The following is a 20,663-nucleotide window of genomic DNA, read 5'->3' on the forward strand; positions in this document are numbered from 1 at the left end:
ATACCCTAATAAAAGAAGGTCGATACTTTAACTATAAGGAGTAAGGATATATAACCTATGACTATCCGAAGAAGAAGCTAGTTAGTACTATTACTATAGCTTAGTCTTCTCCCTATATTATTAAGCTTAACAATAAGAAGGATAACGATCAGGGAAAAGTCGATATCTAGGTTAAGTCTCCTACCTAGGTAGATAGAAGGTATCACTATACTCACTAGATTTATATAAGTTGATTAGAGGTCCTAGGGATAGTTTAGTTTTCGATACTAGACTAATATATAATAGATACTCTTTTTCTATTTTAGCGCTTAGTGATACCGGAGTAGATAGATATATATTCTTAAACCGGGAGTTAAGTGTACTTCTTAGTAAATAATTTAGATTAAAAGCCGAAAGTATAGGATAGGAGTGTCTAGTTTAAGGATTTAATAGGAAGCTTAGTAAACTAATAATATATATTACCTTTCTTACAATATATATAGATAGTAGGATATAGTAGTAAGTTCCGATATTAATCGCTAATCTTAGAAAATATAATATAATCCTTAGAAGGAAATAGTTTATAGACAATAATATCCTATTAGATTATTATCGATACTAAATAATCTAGCTAGATAAGAAGACTCTCTTTGATAAGGTATTAAGTAAGATAGTAATACTAACACTAACCACTATTCTCTAGAGACTAAAACTAAACCCTAATTATTAAGCTAATATTAATCGATAAGACTATCTTTTTAGCCGAAAGGAATTAGAAATAAAGGATAGCTATAGATATACCTAGGAACGATAGTATAGACACTAGTAAATTAAAGAATAACAAAAGATAGGTTATAACCTAAATAATAGGAGTAAGATAGTAGTCTCGAAGACTTAACGATAGGATAAATTACTAATAATCAATATTAGTGCTATCGGAGGTATTAGTTTTAATAGACTCTATAAGAAAGGGAAGACTAATAGAGAAATCGAAACCTTTATTACTTCGCTCTATAAGATCGACTATATTATTAAAGTAAAGAGTATATAGGCTTAGGACCCCGAAATTAACTAAATCCTAAGGACTCTTCCGAAAGAATACTATAACCTAGTAGAAGTCTTTTCGAAGAAAAAATCCGATAAGTTACTACCCTATAGGTCTAGTATAGATTATAATATTATTCTTAAAGCGGAAGCGTAACCTAGATATTGTCTACTCTATAAGCTATCACTTAAAGAGTTAAAGGTAGCGAAGAAATATATCCTTAATAATCTTAAAAAAGGATTTATTGTGCTGAGTTCGGCCCTATATATATCCCTAATCTTAATAGTAAGAAAACCTAATAGGGGACTTTAATTCTATATTAATTTCCGGAGATTAAACGTAATCATAAAGAAAGACTATTACCCTCTACCACTAATCGATAAGGTACTATAATAAATAAGTAAGGCTAAGATCTATATAAAGCTTAATATCTAGTAAGGCTTCTACCGGATTCGTTTAATACTGGAGGTAGAGGACCTTACTATATTCTATATAAGATATAGATCCTTTAAATATAAAGTAACACTATTTAGATTAATAAATAGATCTATAACCTTTTAGAGATTTATAAATAATATTCTTTAAGAATACCTATATAAATATATAGTTACCTTTCTAGATAATATCTTAATCTATAGTAAGAATATTAAAGATTACTAGCGATAGATTAGAGAGATACTTAGTTATCTATAAAAAGTAGGGTTATAAGTTACCTTACCGAAATCTAAGTTTTCTATAAAGAAGACTAAGTTCCTTAGGTTTATTATAAGTACTAATAGTATAGCTATTAACCTAGAGAAGACTTATATAGTCTAATTATAGATAGTGCTAAATATAGTGAAAGGAGTATAGTTATTCCTAGGATTCTATAACTTCTACTAATAATTTATTTAAGGATATAGTGTAGTTTTAAAGCTATTATATCGATTAATAAGGTAGGATATTCTATTTAAGTAGTTAGAGAACTATAAAAAGGTATTCTAAACCTTAAAGAGGAAGCTAGTTAGTGTACTAATCCTCCGACACTATAATCTAACTCGATAGACTTAGGTTAAGATAGATATATCTAATAGAGTTCTAGGAGTAGTACTTTCTTAGTACTATAAGAAGGAAGATTTTTAGTACCCTATAGCGTTCTATTCGAAGATAATATAACCTATAGAATTAAATTACAAAGTACGCGATAAAGAGCTCCTTATAATTATTCGTGCTCTATAGGAATAGAGACCTAAGCTTAAAGGTCTATCTTAGAGAAATCGTTTCGAGATCCTTATAGATTATTAGTCACTTAAGTACTTTATAATAGCGTGATAGATAAACTAGCGATAAGTAAGGTAGAGTAAGTTCTTATCCTAATTCTATTTTGTGATTAAATACTATCCTAGGAATAAGAATATTATTACCGATATTCTATCACGAAAGGGATCTCCTTATATAGATAATAGATAATAGTTTATAATACTCCTAAAGAACTATCTTAAAGAAGGAGTCTATCTAACTTATTTAGCTCCGATCTACTTAGAAGAAATAGAGATAGTTAAGATCGTTAAGCGGATAAAAGAAGCTAACTATTAGAGCTTAGAGCTAAACGAATTCTATCTAATAGTATAGAATAGAAGTAACTCCCGATAGATATTGCTAGATAGGCTACTTCTTTATAAAGGGCGACTTAAGGTCCCTAATAAAGGAGATCTCTATATATACTTACTCGATAAAATACACTATTAGCCGTTAACTATATATCCCGGAGTTAAGAAACTAAAGAAACTAGTGTCTATAAGATACTACTAGTATAGATAGGTAACTAACGTGAAGCGGTATATTAATAACTATTTAGTCTATAAGTATATAAAGGCTTAGAGAGACCGAATACCTAGATTGCTATAACCTCTCCTAGTTCCTAAGAGACCTTAGTAGTACCTCTCTATAGATTTCTATTTATTCCCTAAGGATCGTTATAGTTATAACGCTATCTTTATTATTATTAACCGACTAAGTAAGCGACTAATCTCTATTCCTTATTATAAAGATATAAACGCTAAATAGATAGCCCAATTATTTATTAACTATATTATTCGAATCATAGGGATTCTAGAAATAATTATATCTGATTGTAGAGGATAGTTTATCTCCGAATTTTAGACTAAATTCTATAGGATCCTTAGGATTAAGAGAAAGCTATTAACTATATACCACCCCTAAATAGATAGGTAGAGTAAGATCGTAAATCAGTATATAGTATAGAGGTTACGACTATATATCGAATAAAACTAGGATAACTAGTTAGAGATCTTACTAATAGTCGATTTTGTAGCCTCGATTCTCCCCTAGGATATAATAAAGAAATCACCTTTCTTTATAGAGAGAGGATATAAGCCTTTAATAATATTCGACTAGAAAGACTAAGGGATAGTAACACCAAACGAGTAAGATATAGTGTAAATACTCTCTAAGTTATAGGATATCTAGACTTAGACTAAGGAATAAGTTATAAAATCACAATAGCTATAAATTCGCTAAGTAAATAAGTACCGCCGAGAAGAGGATTTCGGAGTCGGCGACTTAGTGTTTATCACAACGAAGGACTAGCTCTAGGACCGACTAAGTAGAAAGCTCTTGTACCTAGCCAGCGGACTATATAGGATCACTAAGAAAGTAGGTAACTCCTATAAGGTAGACCTACTAGAGGCGATCTAAGTATACCCTATCTTTTACCTAAGTAAGCTACGGAAGGTAGCTACAATAGAGCCCTTAGAAGGACAATATATAGACCTACCTCCACCAATATAGGTTAGAGAGATAGATAAATAGGAAGTTAAGAAGGTCCTAGACGCTAGGACGTATTATCGGAAGCTATAGTACAGAGTGTAATAGGTAGGATATAACCTCGATCTATAGTGGTATCCTACCAGTGATATAAAGTATACACCGAGGAAAGTATAGGAATTCTATATATAGTACCCTTCGAAACCCGGTCCTCCTATACGTCTATAGGAATGGCTTGATACTAATAACGAAGGTTAAGTCCTCGAGGACTATAGGGATAACGACAAGCCAACATTTAGGGACTGAATACATTCTTAGTCGGGGGTTATGTGACGATCTGGAAGGTGGATCTTTTCTGCCGAAAAGATTTCCGCTGAAAGGATTCTACCGAATCTTTCCGCCTTGACAGAGTTTGCATTGTTTATATGCTTGGTGGTGACAGGGCCATACAAAGGATCCGGTCCTGAAGTTTTCTTTCTTCCTTTTCCTTCTCTCTCTGTACTTAGTATTCTCGTTGAAATGCACTCTTTTGTTTAAAGAACTGGCTGGTAACAAAAAGCATACATTTTAATAAGAAAAAATCGTATATTTCATAGATTTCTGTATTGATCTACTCTACAAATTGTGTATACTTCTTTTTATATACCTCCCCGCACCCGTTTTCCTCCACGTCTACGCCCTCGACCACACCCTACTTTAGCACTACTAGTTTTAGCACTGCTAGTTTTACCACTACCAGTTTCACCACTACCAGTTTCACCACTACCAGCTTCACCACTACCAGTTTCACCACTACCAGTTTTACCACTACTAGTTCTGTGTCTACGTCCACGTCTATATCTACGTCCCTATCTATATCCCTATCTATATCCCTATCCACCTTCCTATAAAAGTATATATTCGAATACTAATAGTTCTCGCTAGGTAGATCGATCCTAGGTAAGGGGATCTAGTGAGGAGAGGATATCCTAGGTACTTTACTAGGTAGCGCTTTACTAGGTACTACTTTACTAGGTAATAAAGTTTCTCGCTCCTTACGGACGTCCTCGCTATCGAACCTAGAGAGGGTCCTATAGTAGAAGTAAGGGATTAATTAGTGGAGTAGCTACTCTATATAAATACTAATATTAATAGAATAGCTTAGGTTTAAGGCTCTTATTTTTATTCTTATACTACTAAATAAGGTAGATATAAGGGAACCTAGCTATATTCTTCGAATTATAAGTGTATAATAGGGGAATAGGCGGTTTATTGTCTCCTTCTAGAAGGTATCTTACGCGTAGATCCTTTATATACTAAATTACCTTTACTAAGATTTATCTAATAAGTAATCTATAACTAGGTAGAATAGTAGTTAGCCTTCTAATCTTATCTTTCTTAATCTTATTTTAGATCTTTATAAACTAAAGGTTTACCACACACTTAAATATAAGAAGGATATCTAGTAAATTACTTATTAATACTTAGAGTTCCTACTTTAGAAGCTAATAGCCTCCTTTAGTGCGTAAAGTAGCTATCTCGCTAAGATAGAGGTTCTAAGAGATATAATAATAAAGGAAGCGCTTAGGGTAGTTATTAAGCTATTTATCTTAAATATACTTAAGAAGAGGTTAGAAGATTAGATTGTTATACTTCTCTTTAAAGTTTTCCTACTACTAGTTTATAACCTTAGGGGAAGTGGTGTATATAATCTAGTTCTAGTACTTAAGTATTTTCTTCTAGCCTTCGTTAACCTTCTAGGTAAGCTCCCTCTCTCGCTAGGCCTTTATTTAACGCTAGGTATTCGACTAGGTAGTATTTAACTAGGTGGTATTTAACTAGGTGGTATATAGCTTACTCTAGGCCTTTATAATCTAATCTTAAAGGATTAGTTAAGCCTTTTTTAAGATATATATATTAATATACTAGATATAGATTATATTCTTTATACTAGGAAAGATACCTTTAATAGTAGCTATAAGTACTTTTTCTTTATTAGTTAGAATTATATATAGGGGTTTAAGATCTAGGGATTTATAGGCTTTAGTAAGATAGTTTAAAATCACTTTATATATTTCCTCCTTCTTATCCCTAATAAATATAAAGCTAAGGTAAAATATAGATCCTATTATAGAAAAGCTAATAATATTAAGTAAGGGTAACCTATATTAATTTATCTTATATATATAGTCTATCGAAATAACCTAGGGATTTAGCTTTAGTATCGCGATACTAGTTTTATATATATAAAATAAAGCGGTAATATAGTTTTCTTTATCTACTTTATATTTAAAAATCTAGTCCCTATTTTTAGGGAGCTCTATTAGTAGAGCCTAGATAGGTATATAACTAGAAAGGAATTAAGTATTAAGCTTCCTTCGAAAGTTATAGATATTATAGGGTAAAAGATAGGAATTAGGATTGTCCTTATATAGCTAAGTAGTGATTTAATAGGTAGGGAGCCCTTATTTAACTTACTTTTAGATCTTATCTACTTTAGTCGTAAGTTCCTCGCTTCGATATACTAAATAGGTAGATAGTAGGGAAGGGCTATAGTTATAATCTAGGTTATTAACTATAATAAGCCACTAATTTATATTATATTAGAGGCGTAGCGAGATTATAAATAGGTACTCGATAGTAAGCGTTATTATCTCCTATATACGAGTATAATCGAGTCATTCTCGGTACTTACGACCACGATTATAGTATAGTTAGATAGTTTTCTTTACCCCCTTCTTTATACGCTTTAAATATAAGGTTAATAACGTAAAGCTATTATATTTAGTAAAGTCCTTTATTAACGTAACTATACCCTTAGGGTTATTATACCACTAACTAAGGATAGAAGGGCCTAGTAAAGGTATAGGTAGGTATTAGGATTTAGTATTTAGCGGTTTAGTGCTTAGCTTAGTACTTAGTATAGCGGGTAGGGACTTAGGGACGATCTCTAGATCGGAATCTAGATCCGAATCTAGATAACTAAGGCCTAGGGAGGCTATATTAATAGTGTAAATAATGAATTTAGTGAAGAGATTGATAGAATTGACGAAGAAAGTAATAAAAAAATAGGTAAGAAGAAGGTAGGTTAATATATATAAACTAGAATTAGAATATTAATTTGTTTGATCCTATCTATATATATATATATAGAGTATTATATGATAAAAGTGACTTAATTTTGTATAGGGTTTATATATAAATTGTAGGTATCTACTGTCTTACTAGTATTATATAGGTGTTTAACACAAAGGCGGTGTGGAGAGCGGTAGGCAGAAGTAGGCTTCAATTTAGTGTCGCACCCAATCGGGAAGGCGGTGACTGAATTTTCAGGTAGGGGGGTGGTGTGATCCAGAGGAGGGGTGGGTGTAACAACACCCTAAAAATATATATTTGTGGTAGAGGGGAGTATATATATATTATAGGATAACTATAGATATAAGTAGAAATATCTTATTCTTATTTGATTTTATATATAATTAATATTATATTAAAGCTATATTTCTCTTCTCCTATATTTAACTTATTATATATACTCCGAATTGTATTTTCTAACCACGGTTAGAAAATCACTTCTAGGAGGTAGGTGTATATACTATTATTTCTAACCGCGGTTAGAAAAGCCCTTCTAGGGGGTTAGGTAGGTATATATATTATTATCTCTGACCGCGGTCAGAAAAGCTCTTCTAGGAGGGTAAATAAAATATTTTTAAGGGATCTTCTAGGGGACTAGGTTATGAATAGGTCCTCTTAGGTTTCAATAGGTTATGAATAGGTTCTCTTAGGTTTCGATGGGTCCTATTGGGTCCTATTAGGTTCTCCTAGGTTAGACCTATTTAAATAGAGCTTATATAGCCAATTATATAATATTATAGCTTATAGCTTTTAATCTATCTACTTTACTATAGGACCAAGGTATTTACTATTTATATACTCTTCTCTTATAAGTATATACTCTCTCTATCTCTCCCCCTTACCTCTATAGTATTCCCCTGGTTAGTTATAATATCCTAAAGCTAGTATTCTAACTTTTTATATACTCTTTACGATATAGATATAGATAACCTTAGCTATCTTATACCCTCTTTATAAGTTCTAACCCTATCTAGTAGCTAGCTTATAATTAAGCTATTTAATACTATTAATACTAACTTCCTTTAGCCCCCTAACCTTCTACTAATTCTACACTCTCTTACTTATATTAGCCCCGATTAGAGAAAGGTATATATACTTTATAATAATATAGTATATAAAGAATAGGTTAAGTAGTGGCTATAAACTAACTATAGGTAGAAAAGTAAGATTTCCTAGGATTTAAATCGTAATTTAAATATATAAAGTAACTTTAACTAAGTTACCTATACTAAAGATAGTGCGCTAAAGGTAATAATATATAAGCGCTACTTAAAGATCCTAGAGTATCCCTATTCTCTATTACCTAGTAGAAAGGGCTATTATAGTATATTAATAATATTAAAGTATTTAAAGATAGTAGGCTATCGTAAAGCTTAATAGGGAGGGAAAGGAGAAATTACCTAGTTCCTTTAAAAAGTAGTATCTCCTTACCTCTTTATTTAGTTATCTAATTTCCCTAACACTCCTAGATATATAGGATTATAGCTTACTAGAGGCTCCTTTTTTATAATTAGTATAGGAAGAGTATCTTCTCTAATTTCTTACCCTTAATCGACTTCTATTCTACCTTATCGAATATCTAATATTTTATAAGCTATTCTAATTAGCCCACTCTACACTATCTCTCCCTCTAATACCCTCTACTACTATAATATATCACTATTTATATAATATTATTATAGAATAATAGAAATCTATCCTCTAAACACTACCTAATAATATAAAAATCTTAATTATATTAGATTACTAGACTTCTCTATATAACTAGGTATTTATAGCTATTACTAGCTATTTTATTAATAGTAACTAGGTATATTAAGAGGTTCTACTTAGATTTAAACTACTTTATAGTTCCTATACTAGTTTAAATCTAAGTAGTATACTCCTTAAAACTCTAGTTAAGTATAAGATCTAGGATTAGGTATTTAGAGTTACAAGGGATCTTGGTGGCCTTCGGCCACCAGATAGTCCTTGTGGAGCGAAGTGACAAGGTTTTTACCTAGTTAGGTACTGGGTTTTAATTATATAATCACTATCGTATTTAAATAGTTAACTAGATTCAGACAGTTTATATCATGTGATAAATAATTTTAATTGCTGGGCATGGTGTATATCTACTGCCGGCAGAATTATTCTGCCATTTCTCAGCGATGACATTTTCGCCGCATTAGAACTCTATGGATTTGGACCTCATATAGGAGCAAGGTCACGTGACGTACACCCGAGCCCTTATGATATGGGTTGCTTCGCTTCGCTCCGCAATAACTAATAATATAACTAATAATAAGATAATAGTTAAGGCTATGTAGGCACTCTCTAGCGATATAATAGTAATCTAAATACCCTATCTTACCTATATTATCTAGCTTTATTTAAACTAGCTACTTAATCGTTTAAAGGCTATCCCTCTAAGTAAGAATATAGAAATAAAGTAGACTAACCAGAAGTTATCTATAGTAAAGGTAAATACTTAGTACTAGATATAAAGGATCTCCTATACCTTAAATAAGGTCCGTTATCTTACTATATATATCTATATAAGTCTATAATACTAGGCGGCCTTTCTCTGACTTTAAGAAAAGGGATCCTAGCTTATTCTAATCTAGGATATAAGGACTTAGTGGAATTCTACCTTCTTAATACTTTGTTATATAAAGAGACTATATAGTTTCTTCTAGCCCTTCTATAAAGAGTATAACTATAAGGAGATATTACTTAATAATTAAGAATAGTATTAAATTAACTATCTTCTATAAATCACTTAGCTATTCTTTAACTATATAATAGAGCTCTTAAAGATAAAGAAGGTTACTATATATCTTATGAAGATTTATAATACCCTCTTTAATCACTTTTTTGAAGTAGAGACACTACTTAAATATAAGCGTGTTCTATAGAAATTAGATATACTTAAAGTACTTATAGCTAGTCACTTAAAACTTAATAAGTACTACTCTTAAACTAATAATCTTAAAGGATATATCTATATAGTTAGGATAATACTAGTACCTAATAGTAGGTTTTAGTTCTTTTAATCTAATAATTAGGAGCCTTACTAGTATAATACCTACTAGAAATTATTCTAGGACTTATTAATTCTATATTAAGAGCGCCTTATAATAAATTAAGGATTAACTAATACTCTAATAATAGTATTATCTAGTTCTAGACTAAATAAGATACTAAAGAGTAATAAGATATCTATAAAGCTAGCTAGTGATAAAATAACTTAATATCTCGATAGTGGTATATTTATAATCTATTTCTTCCCTATATAGGATAATACTAATATATTTATACTACTAGATCTAATTAATATTAAACCTCTTTAATTCTAGTAGGAGAACTAATCTTATTTCCCTATAATTATATTACTTACTTATAATATTCTCTCTATCCTAGTAACTAGTGCTAGTGTTAAACGGCTCTTTAATACTACTTAGGATATTTATCACTACCGCTATAGTTATCTAAAGTCTAAAATAATTAAGGAGCTTATATTATTTCTATATATAATAAGATTTAATATTAAGGATTCTAAGGTAAAGTAGCTTAAGTAGTTCTTTACACTAGCTAAGATTAAGTTAGTGAAGGAGTAGAACAATAAATATATAGAGGATACTAAGCTTAACCTAATTAGTGATAATAAAGAGGAGGAAGGAGTAGTGTCAGAGATCACGTGACCTCTGGTTGCTCCCAGCATATCATAGTCTTCATGCGTAGATAGCTTTCTCCCTTCTCCACGCATCTCAATATAGTTTTCCAGAGCATATACTGCTTCTTGTAAAACCAGTATTCTCAGGTTATGAGCACCTTACTCACCGTGGAATCCTTGCAAATCAAGTATATTCCACGACCTCGAGTCCTCCACTAGGTGCTTACGTCGCACCCCTTGTTGATTTAGACGAATCAAGTCTTATCAACCCCTCGGGGACCCACAAAACCAAGTGGTAAAACCCCATTTTTCTTACTGTCACTAGCCAGTTAAAAAGCCGGATTTCAAAATCATTACACCCTATATTCGTCGAAACCCTATTCGTCGAACCCCCTATTCGTCGAACCTCCTATTCGTCGAACCTCCTATTCGTCGAACCTCCTATTCGCCGAAACCCTATTCGTCGCACCCCGCTAGTGCTCTACCCACAATAATATCTCGTCCCGGCCTAGAGAGGTATAAGGACCTCGATATACAATACTATAAATAAGGCATTGAGGATACCGACCTCGCTAGTAGCTATCTAAAGCTTAAAGGACTATCTAACTAGCGAGATTAGGAGTCTACTTTTATGACTACCATCGGTAGTAACAACTGATACTACGTCGGTATAGCTCTTTATATGGTTCCTTACCCTACACCTCTACTATACAAAGATACTAGAAATAATTATATTTATTAACTTCTTATCGAAGAAGGTGTTATAGATATTAACACTACTACGATCTATACTCATAGAAGGGAGGTCGTTGAAGATAATAAGCGTCTTATAGAGATCTATTAAGATAGTATCTCGAAGTGGGATCTATATAATAACAAAGTCCTAACTTAGCTTTATAAGACCCTTAACGTTAGGCCTACCTTATTAATTATTAATATCTTCGATACCTATACTACCTTATTTAAATTAAGAAATAACTACTATATAACTTATACTAAGAATATTATACTCGATATACTAAATTCTATGATTTACGATATAAAGGGGGTTCTACCTATAATTTTGTTTATCGATTCTAGGATATACTTTATGATTTTAACTAGATAGCTAGTTCTTCTTAGAAGATTCTAGCACTAATTAAACTTTATTAATTTAAATAAGCCTTTATAGAGAATCCACACTATACTTCTTTTATTTAGAACCTTATTATTAATAAGAAAGATAAGAACTTTATAGAATAGGTTTATATCTAATTCACTAAGTTAGAAACCACTAATAAATTAATCTCTAGCACTATAGCTTCGGTAAATATAACTATATTATATATACCTACCTTATCTTCGACTAATACTATAAAAAAGGATAGGAAAAAGGATAATAAGGAGGCCGAAAACTTAGCTAAAAATACTAAGGATAAGACCTTAAAAGGTAAATCTATAGCCTATATAGATATTTTTTATTATATTTATAGTATATAGGGTAATTATTATATAAATAAGTATCCCCTTAAAGCCACTATCTAAGTAAATACTACTAAGCTTTAGGTTTAACCTTAATAGTAGCCTTAGTAAGTCTCTATTCCTATACCTAGTTAAATTATAGGCTATATAGATACTACTAGTAATATTATTACTAATTAGTAGTAATAGCCTTAGGCTAATACTATCTATAATCCCTTCTCTAACCTAGTACCTTAATAAGGACTACCTACCAGAGATCTATTACTTAAGTATAATAGCCTCTTTATAAATACTTTATATTTAGATCATTATATTAAGAAAGATCAAAGTTTATTTAATAAGAGAAAAGACTACTATTATATTTTAAAAGAAGGATATCTTATAGATAATAGAAATAATACTTCACAATAGATAATCGATTTAGGAATAAGTATTTATATAACTCCCTATAGATCTATATTTATTAACTTTAGAGAATATATTCTACTAGTTTCTATAGCCACTAGAGATATCTTTTATATAGAAGGATATAGTAATATCGTTCTTTAATTATAGAATCATAACTATTCTAAATATCTTACTTTACTTACCTTATAAAAGGTATAGCTAGTACCTCGATTAAGATCTAGTCTTATCTCTATATTAGCTCTCGATAAAGCTAATATAGGTACCTAGGTAAAGAATAGGATAATAACTTTCCTTTATTAAAATAAATCCCTTAGTTTAGCAATAATAATAGTTAGTTATACTACCTATAAAGGTAAACACTACTAGCTAAATTATCTAGGAATTAATAAGCTTAATTATATAATCTTAGTTAACTTACTCTCTAGATCCTTAAATTTAGTGTTCGCCCTAGATAAAATAGCCCCTATTTCTATTAATCTAGTATATCGCTATACCTACTATACTAGTAAAGATTAAGTACGAAAGATAGAGATTTATACTAATAGTATTAAACTTAAGAAAGGTGCTAGTATTATATACCCTTACACTCCCTATATTAAAGGAAAAGGATATACCTTACCCTTTAGGAAGTAGAAATAGATTAGATCTAAACCTAGAGAGCTGATTTATCTTAACGTTTAGGGCCCTATCTTAATTACTTTATATAGTGGTAAACAATATTTTATTACCTTTATAGATAACGCTATATGGTTTATATAGGTATTTCTTCTTAAATTAAGAGTAGAAGTTATAGAGAGATTTATTTAGCTTTAAAGCCTATCTAAATATATAGTTTAGATATTTAGTGAAGTAAGTATATAGAGATAATACTATAGAGTATAAGGTACTAGTATCTTACCTTTCTATAAAGGGTATTATTTAGGATCCTATACCTCTATACACTAAGTAATTAAATAGGGTTACTAAGATCAAAAATCGACTTCTTATCGAACCCCTTATTACTATTATAACTAAGTATTAACTACCTAACGTATTTCACCCCATTGCTGGACACACCCCATAGCTGGACACCCAACCCAACCTATTAAATTTAAATGCATTTATCTCAACCATAACGCCATTAAATTAATTCAACTAACTAAGTGGTCTATCTAGACATGTTTCTCTTCTATGCCCTGGCAATCTGTATATTCCACACCCCCGGGGGGCCGCGTACGTGGCTGAATAGCCGATTCTCTAGGTATACTAGGGCCGGGGGTAGGTGCTTTAGTTGCTTCCTGTTGCTGTATAATTAATGTAGATACTTCTTAAACTAAGAGGCCTTCTTTAGTAGGTATCTGCCTTCGGGATCGAGTACGCTTTTGCTTCTACTTCTCGTTGGCGGCACGTAATTCCTTGTTTTCTTTAGCGAGTAAGATAGCACCTTATATTGTAAGACGGAAGCCTTTCACAAGCTGGTCTAATACACGATCTAACGGGCTAGGCGGGCTTCGAGACCTCGTACGAAGTAAAGCTTTAATTAATAAAGCCTGTCGACGTAGTTCTTTCTCTGTAGCCGGTGTTTTTGGTATAAAATTCCGGCTTGATTCACTCCCCGGCTCGGAGGGGGGTTAGGGTTCGAAGCCGGATATTAAGCTTTGAAATCACTCGGTCGGGTCTAAATAGTACTAAACCGGTAGCTAAGAAGCTATTCTTGATTATCTCCGATTTAAAGGCTTTAATTCGTACGAGAGGGTATACTTCGAGGAAGTCAAGTTTATTAATATAGTTGATCCCGTTCTGTATCTTAGTTTTAACCATCCGACTGTACGATCGTTTTAATACCGCAAAACAACCTATATTAAGAGATTATAAAAGATAAGATAAATACGCTGGTATATAGATTAGTATTACCTTATTTTACTCGTAAATTTTGTCGAATTAAGGTGTTAAATGACTTCTGTGGCTATCGAGTATTAAAAGCCGATACCCCCCCTTCGTACGTAAAGAAGTACTAGGAATAAAGAGCTTCTTAAGCCAACAAAGCCTAATTTTATCGGAGGTCTAGCTATTAGGACTAACTTCGAAGCGCTAATCCTCTAGAAGGCCGTTAAACCATAATTTAATAAAGACTTTACCTTTAAAAATCATATACAGCGGAAGGGCCTAGCCAGAAGTATTCGTACACTTAATAATAGTCACCCACTCTCGATTTCCAGGTTGTAAAAGTGCTCGCCGACCGTAGTATTCACTCCTTGTTATAACCTTCGTAGTTACTATTAACCCTATCGCGAAACCGGTCTCGTCAAAGTTATAGATATCGTTAGGGTCGATTCTAAATTAAAGGATTGTCTTTTAGACTAGATTAAACCACTCCGTAATGATTTTAGGGTCTTTATATTTCGCACGCTCGTAGTTATACCGTTTCGAGAACTGGGAGGAGAGAAGCGGACGTCGTTTAACAAATTTTGTAACCTAATTTTAGCTGACCGAAAGAACCGGGGTAGTTCCACGCTTTTGAAGAAGAAGGTCTACTATTTCTCGTACCATAGAGGGCCGGGGGCTACTCCACGTAGATCCATAGAGAGAATCTATTTTTCAAGAGATTCCTCTTCAATCTAGGTCAATTTCTATAGACTAACGCGAGAAATCGTGTGGTTTTGTATACTATAGAGGCGTAAAGCGAGAGTTGAATTTGGTATATTGAATCGGCGGGCGGTTTCACGAATTGAAGAGATTTCTCGATTCTTAAAAGCCTGGATAGCTAGTAGGATCCTACCCTCTTGCTCTATTGAATTTTTAGAGCTCTGGGAGCGTATTGGTGGCATAGTGGGTGGTGGAAGAAGAAAGGGGTTAAATTAATTGACGCGTTTTGGGTGGGTGTCCAGCCATGGGGTGTGTCCAGCAATGGGGTGAAATATGTTAAATATCTTTAGGGATATCTTCTTAGAGGCGTTAATTACACAATAAATTATCTCTATTCCTTATAGATTAGAATATCTCTATATAAAGTACTCACTAGGAAGAAACCTAACCTTTTAAACCTCTATACCCTTAGCTACTAATACTAGTTCTTAATCCCTAAAGAAAAGTGGTCTATAAAGCTAGATTCTTATATAGAAGAAGCTAAATTAATCGCTTATAATAAGGGTAATAATTATATTCTCTATAATATATATATAAAGAAGATTAAGTGGTCTTATAATATAATTTTTAATAAGACTCCTACTAAGTAATTACCTAACCCTACCTATAATTTAAATATCGATAGTATAGATCCTAATTAAGAGCCTAAACCCCCTAACTATAAACAATATATTCTAGTTAATTTCTTAGATTAGAACACTTTTAGTGATTATTTTAGAACTAAATCGAATTATCTTTCCTTTCCTCCCTTATCTATAGTTAAAGATTTAGCTAATAAAGATAATACTCTATAAAATAATCTCCTACTAATAAACCCTATATTATTTAAGGATAATCCTAAATAGGATCGATACGAAGAAATAGAGGGTAGCTTTAGTAGGAATATAGAGGTATAATAGGAGGATAAAGGTATCCACTTTAATATAGGTAGATTAGGGGTTCTTATAGAACTATAGTCTCCTTCCTAGGGGACTATTAATATAGATTACCCTATAGATTCCTTACCTTAATTAAATTATTAAGATATAGATATAGTTCCTAATACCTATTAAGATAAGGACTTTATACCTACTTCTAAACTAGAAGCTCTATAAGCACTAAGGTATTTAACTTATATTCGAAAACCTAGTTAAGTATTCCTTAATATAGTGGCTTTAAAATTATTCTTTAATACTAACTTAATATAGCTACTTACTAATTATCCTAATATATTACTCACTCTCTTTATAGCTACTATATCTAAAGAATTATTTACTACTTTAAATCTTAAGCTAATAGACCCTAGTTTCGAACCTAATAGCTAGAAATAAGCTATATCCTACCTTAAAAAAGATAAATAGCTTCTTATAGTATATAAGGAATTAAATCGCTACCTAATAAATAGTACCTAGAGATAAATTCCTCACTTAAATAATAGGGGTAAAAGGGCCCCTCTTACCCTTCGCTAGGTATTTAAGATTAAGTATAATAGTACCTATAAAGCTTAGCTTATTACCTAAGGCTTTCGCTAAGTTAAAGACCTAGATTTTCACAAGGTATATACTATTATTACTAAGCCTATATCTTTTAAGATCTTTACCGCTATTATAGTGTCTAAAGGCTAGTACCTTTATTATATTAATATTATTACTACCTTTCTTTATATAGAACTAAAGGAACTAATTTATATTAAGCTTCCTAAGGTTTAATATAAGTAGTATCTAGACTATATAGGTCTCCTTAAGAAGACAATTTATAGTCTAAAGTAGAGTCCTAGGGAATAGTATAAACTTCTTTATAATATCCTCTTATTAATTAGATTCTTAAAGATATAGTTAGATCACTTAATCTTTAAGAAAAAGATTAATTAAATCCCTATCTATATATTGATCTATATCGACGATTTACTTCTATTATCTCCCTTAGAGATAGTAATTAGTTATTTTAAAACCACTATCTCTAAGTATTTCGATATTTTAGATAAGGGTCCACTTTAAAGATATCTTACTATTAATATCTATAAGGATTAAGATAGTTTAATTTATCTCTCTTAGAAGGATTATATCGATAAAATCCTTATACACTTCGGCCTCGAAAATTATAAGGCTATTATAACTCCTATAGATAAAAAGGATATACTTACTCTACAATTAGAATCTAATAGCCTAGCTATAAAGCTAGAAATTAAGGAATATTAGACAAAAATCGGTATATTAGTATAGCTAATAGTGTTAATAAGACCTAATATCTCTTTTGTCACTATTAAGCTTACTAAATACACTAAGAATCCTAGCGAGTAGTATTTTCGCGCTTTAAAAAGGGTATTTCGATACCTTACTAGATTAAGAGATCTAGTTATCTCTTTTCTCTTAATAGTAAATTTATCGGTAGAATCAATTGATTCGACTAAGTCTACCTCTCTAATCGGCTTCTATAATACTAACTAGGCTGGTCTATATAGTGAAAAAGGCGTATTAACCTCCGGATTCCTATTTAAACTAGGGGGTGGTATTATTTCTTAGACCTCTAAAAAGTAACCCTATATTACTTTATTAACTATAGAAAGCGAATATATTACTAAAGCTCTTACTATATAAAAAGCTTTATAGTTAATATAGTTACTTATCGAATTAGGGATCCCTAGGTTTCTCTATAAACCTATCCCTATCTTTATAGACAATAATAGAGTAATTACCCTAGTATCTAACCTAGAATTTTATACTAATACTAAGTATATCGCGGTTCGATTTTATTGACTTCGTTAAGAAGTGGCTACTAGATCCGTTAAATTTATTAAGATTCCCACAGTAAGTATAGCCGCTAATAGCCTTATAAAGCTATTACTATATCTCCTATTGAAAAGGTGGATTTCATAAATAGGACTATATAACTATCGGAAACAGCCTACAATTTATATAGATTAATAGAAAGGATCATGATTTATCCGAGCTTCGGACAATTTGGATTATCTCCTATACTTTCTCTGTCTATGAGTGGATCATCTTAAAGACAAATACTCGAAAAATATCTGGTTTTTTCACACTGAGGAAAGGGATCTTTTAGGCTAGTATGGGGGGTGTAGACTAGGATTCGCTAGTCATAGGGGGTGTCAGAGATCACGTGACCTCTGGTTGCTCCCAGTATATTATAGTCTTCATACGTAGATAGCTTTCTCCCTTCTCCACGCATCTCAATACAGTTTTCCAGAGCATATACTGCTTCTTGTAAAACCAGTATTCTCAAGTAGATAATAGACTATAAGAGATATCTCCTTATTTAATAGATATAGATATAGAGGTAACAGAGCTAGAGTTACTAGAGACTATAACTTAGAGATAGGCCTTAGGGAGGAAGCGTAAGAGTAGGGTAGATAAGGATTTTGAGCAATATTAGAGAAATATATCCTGATTTAATTATTTAATTTATTCTCAATTTATTCTAGAAGAGCGCTATAAGTAAAATACTTAATATTATAAGCAAAAAATACATTAATTATATAGTTACACACTAGAAGTCTATTTGTCTGGTTTACACTATATTAGGGCCCTAATGGGTTACCCAATGGGTTTTGGGTTATAAGCTATAACCCAAAGCCCATCGTTGGGTCGAGGCAATGGACCCAAAACCCATTTTGGGTTGGGTTGGGTTGGGTTGGGTCCGGGTTAGAGTGGGTTGTGCCGAAGTCTAGGTCTAAATCTATAGGATTCTAATATAGTGAAAAATAATCGCTAAGAAATAGTAGAATAATTCTACTAGGCCTCTATACTAGAGGCCTAGGTACTAAAAGTTCTTATTATATAATATAAACTAGTAAATCTAAATCTAGCGATAATTATATAATTAATATATAGTCACTAACTAACTAACTAACTCTTAATAAGTCACTTCGCTTTATGAGGTCTATCTAGTGGCCAAAGGCCACCAAGATCCCTCGTAATAAACCTAAGGAACTTAGTCTTCTTTATAGAGAACTTAGATTTTAGTAAGGTAACTTATAACCCTACTTTTTATAGATAACTAAGTATCTCTCTAACCTATTACTAGTAATCTTTAATATTCTTACTATAGATTAAGATATCATCTATAAAGATAACTATATATTTATCTAGGTATTCTTAAAGAATATTATTTATAAATCTCTAAAAGGTTATAGATCTATTTATTAATCTAAATAGTATTACTTTATACTTAAAGGATCTATATCTTATATAGAATATAGTGAAGTCCTCTACCTCTAGTATTAAATAAATTAAGTAGAAACCTTACTAGATATTAAGCTTTATATAGATAGCCTTATTTATTTATTATAGTACCTTATTAATTAGTAGTAGAGGGTAGTAGTCTTTCTTTATAATTATATTTAATCTCTAGAAATCAATATAGAATTAAAGTCCCCTACTAGGTTTTCTTACTATTAAGATTAGGGATATATATAGAGCTAAACTTGGAATAAAAAATCCTTTTTAAGATTATTAAGGATATATTTCTTCGCTACTTTGAACTCTTTAAGTGATAGCTTATAGAGAGGATAATATCTAGGTTACACTTCCGCTTTAAGAATAATATTATAATCCACACTAGGCCTATAGGGTAGTAACTTATCGGATTTTTCTTCGAAAAGACTTCTACTAGGTTATAGTATTCTTTTAGAAGAGTCCTTTGGATTTAATTAATTTTAGGGTCCTAGGGCTATATACTCTTTCCCTTAATAATATAGTTAATCTTATAGAGCGAAGTAATAAAGGGTTTAATTTCTCTATTAATCTTTCCTTTCTTATAGAATCTATTAAAACTAATATCTCTAATAGTACTAATATTAATGATTAGTAATTTATCCTATTATTAAGTCTTTAAGACTACTATCTTACTCCTATTATTTAGGTTATAACCTATCTTTTATTATTCTTTAATTTACTAGTGTCTATACTATTATTCCTAGGTATATCTATAGCTATCCTTTATTTCTAATTCCTTTTAGCTAAAAAGATAGTCTTATTAGTTAATATTAGCTTAATAATTAAGGTTTAGCTTTAGTCTCTAGAGAATAGTAGTTAGTATTAGTATTACTATCTTACTTAATACCTTATTAAAGAGAGTCTTCTTATCTAGCTAGATTATTTAGTATTAATAATAATCTAATAGGATATTATTATCTATAAACTATTTCCTTCTAAGGATTATATTATATTTTCTAAGATTAGCGATTAATATTAGAACTTACTACTATATCCTACTATCTATATATATTAAAAAAAGGTAATATATATTATTAGCTTACTAAGCTTCCTATTAAATCCTTAAACTAGATACTCCTATCCTATACTTTTAGCTTTTAATCTAAATTATTTACTAAGAAGTACACTTAACTCCCGGTTTAAGAATATATATCTATCTACTCTAGTATCACTAAGTACTAAAATAGAAAAAGAGTATCTATTATATATTAGTCTAGTATTAAAAACTAAACTATCCCTAGGACCTCTAATTAACTTATATAAATCTAGTAAGTATAGCGATACCTTCTATCTACCTAGGTAGGAGACTTAACCTAGGTATTAACTTTTCCCTAATTATTATTCTTATTATTAAGCTTAATAATATAACGTAACCAGTAAAAGAGTCGCTATTATA

At 31.1% G+C, this 20,663-nt stretch overlaps 2 protein-coding genes across 2 annotated transcripts; one reads left to right on the forward strand and one right to left on the reverse strand.

The window, feature by feature from the left end:
- Window positions 1-8,125: 8,125 nt before the first annotated feature.
- On the forward strand, window positions 8,126-9,572 carry N7500_000174 (uncharacterized protein; the record flags this gene model as incomplete). Its single annotated transcript, XM_056671320.1, has 3 exons — window positions 8,126-8,260; window positions 9,286-9,316; window positions 9,460-9,572. Coding segments are annotated over 3 exons (279 nt in total), but the record flags the coding sequence as incomplete, so codon positions are not given.
- Window positions 9,573-14,762: 5,190 nt separating this feature from the next.
- N7500_000175 (uncharacterized protein) lies at window positions 14,763-14,957 on the reverse strand (the record flags this gene model as incomplete). Its single annotated transcript, XM_056671321.1, has 2 exons — window positions 14,763-14,840; window positions 14,898-14,957. The coding sequence occupies 2 exons, from the start codon at window positions 14,955-14,957 to the stop codon at window positions 14,763-14,765; spliced, it is 138 nt and encodes a 45-aa protein (XP_056536894.1).
- Window positions 14,958-20,663: the final 5,706 nt, after the last annotated feature.

This window comes from Penicillium coprophilum, assembly GCF_028826855.1.
Source record: "Penicillium coprophilum strain IBT 35676 chromosome Unknown utg000001l_segment0_segment0, whole genome shotgun sequence".
NCBI classification, from domain to species: domain Eukaryota; kingdom Fungi; phylum Ascomycota; class Eurotiomycetes; order Eurotiales; family Aspergillaceae; genus Penicillium; species Penicillium coprophilum.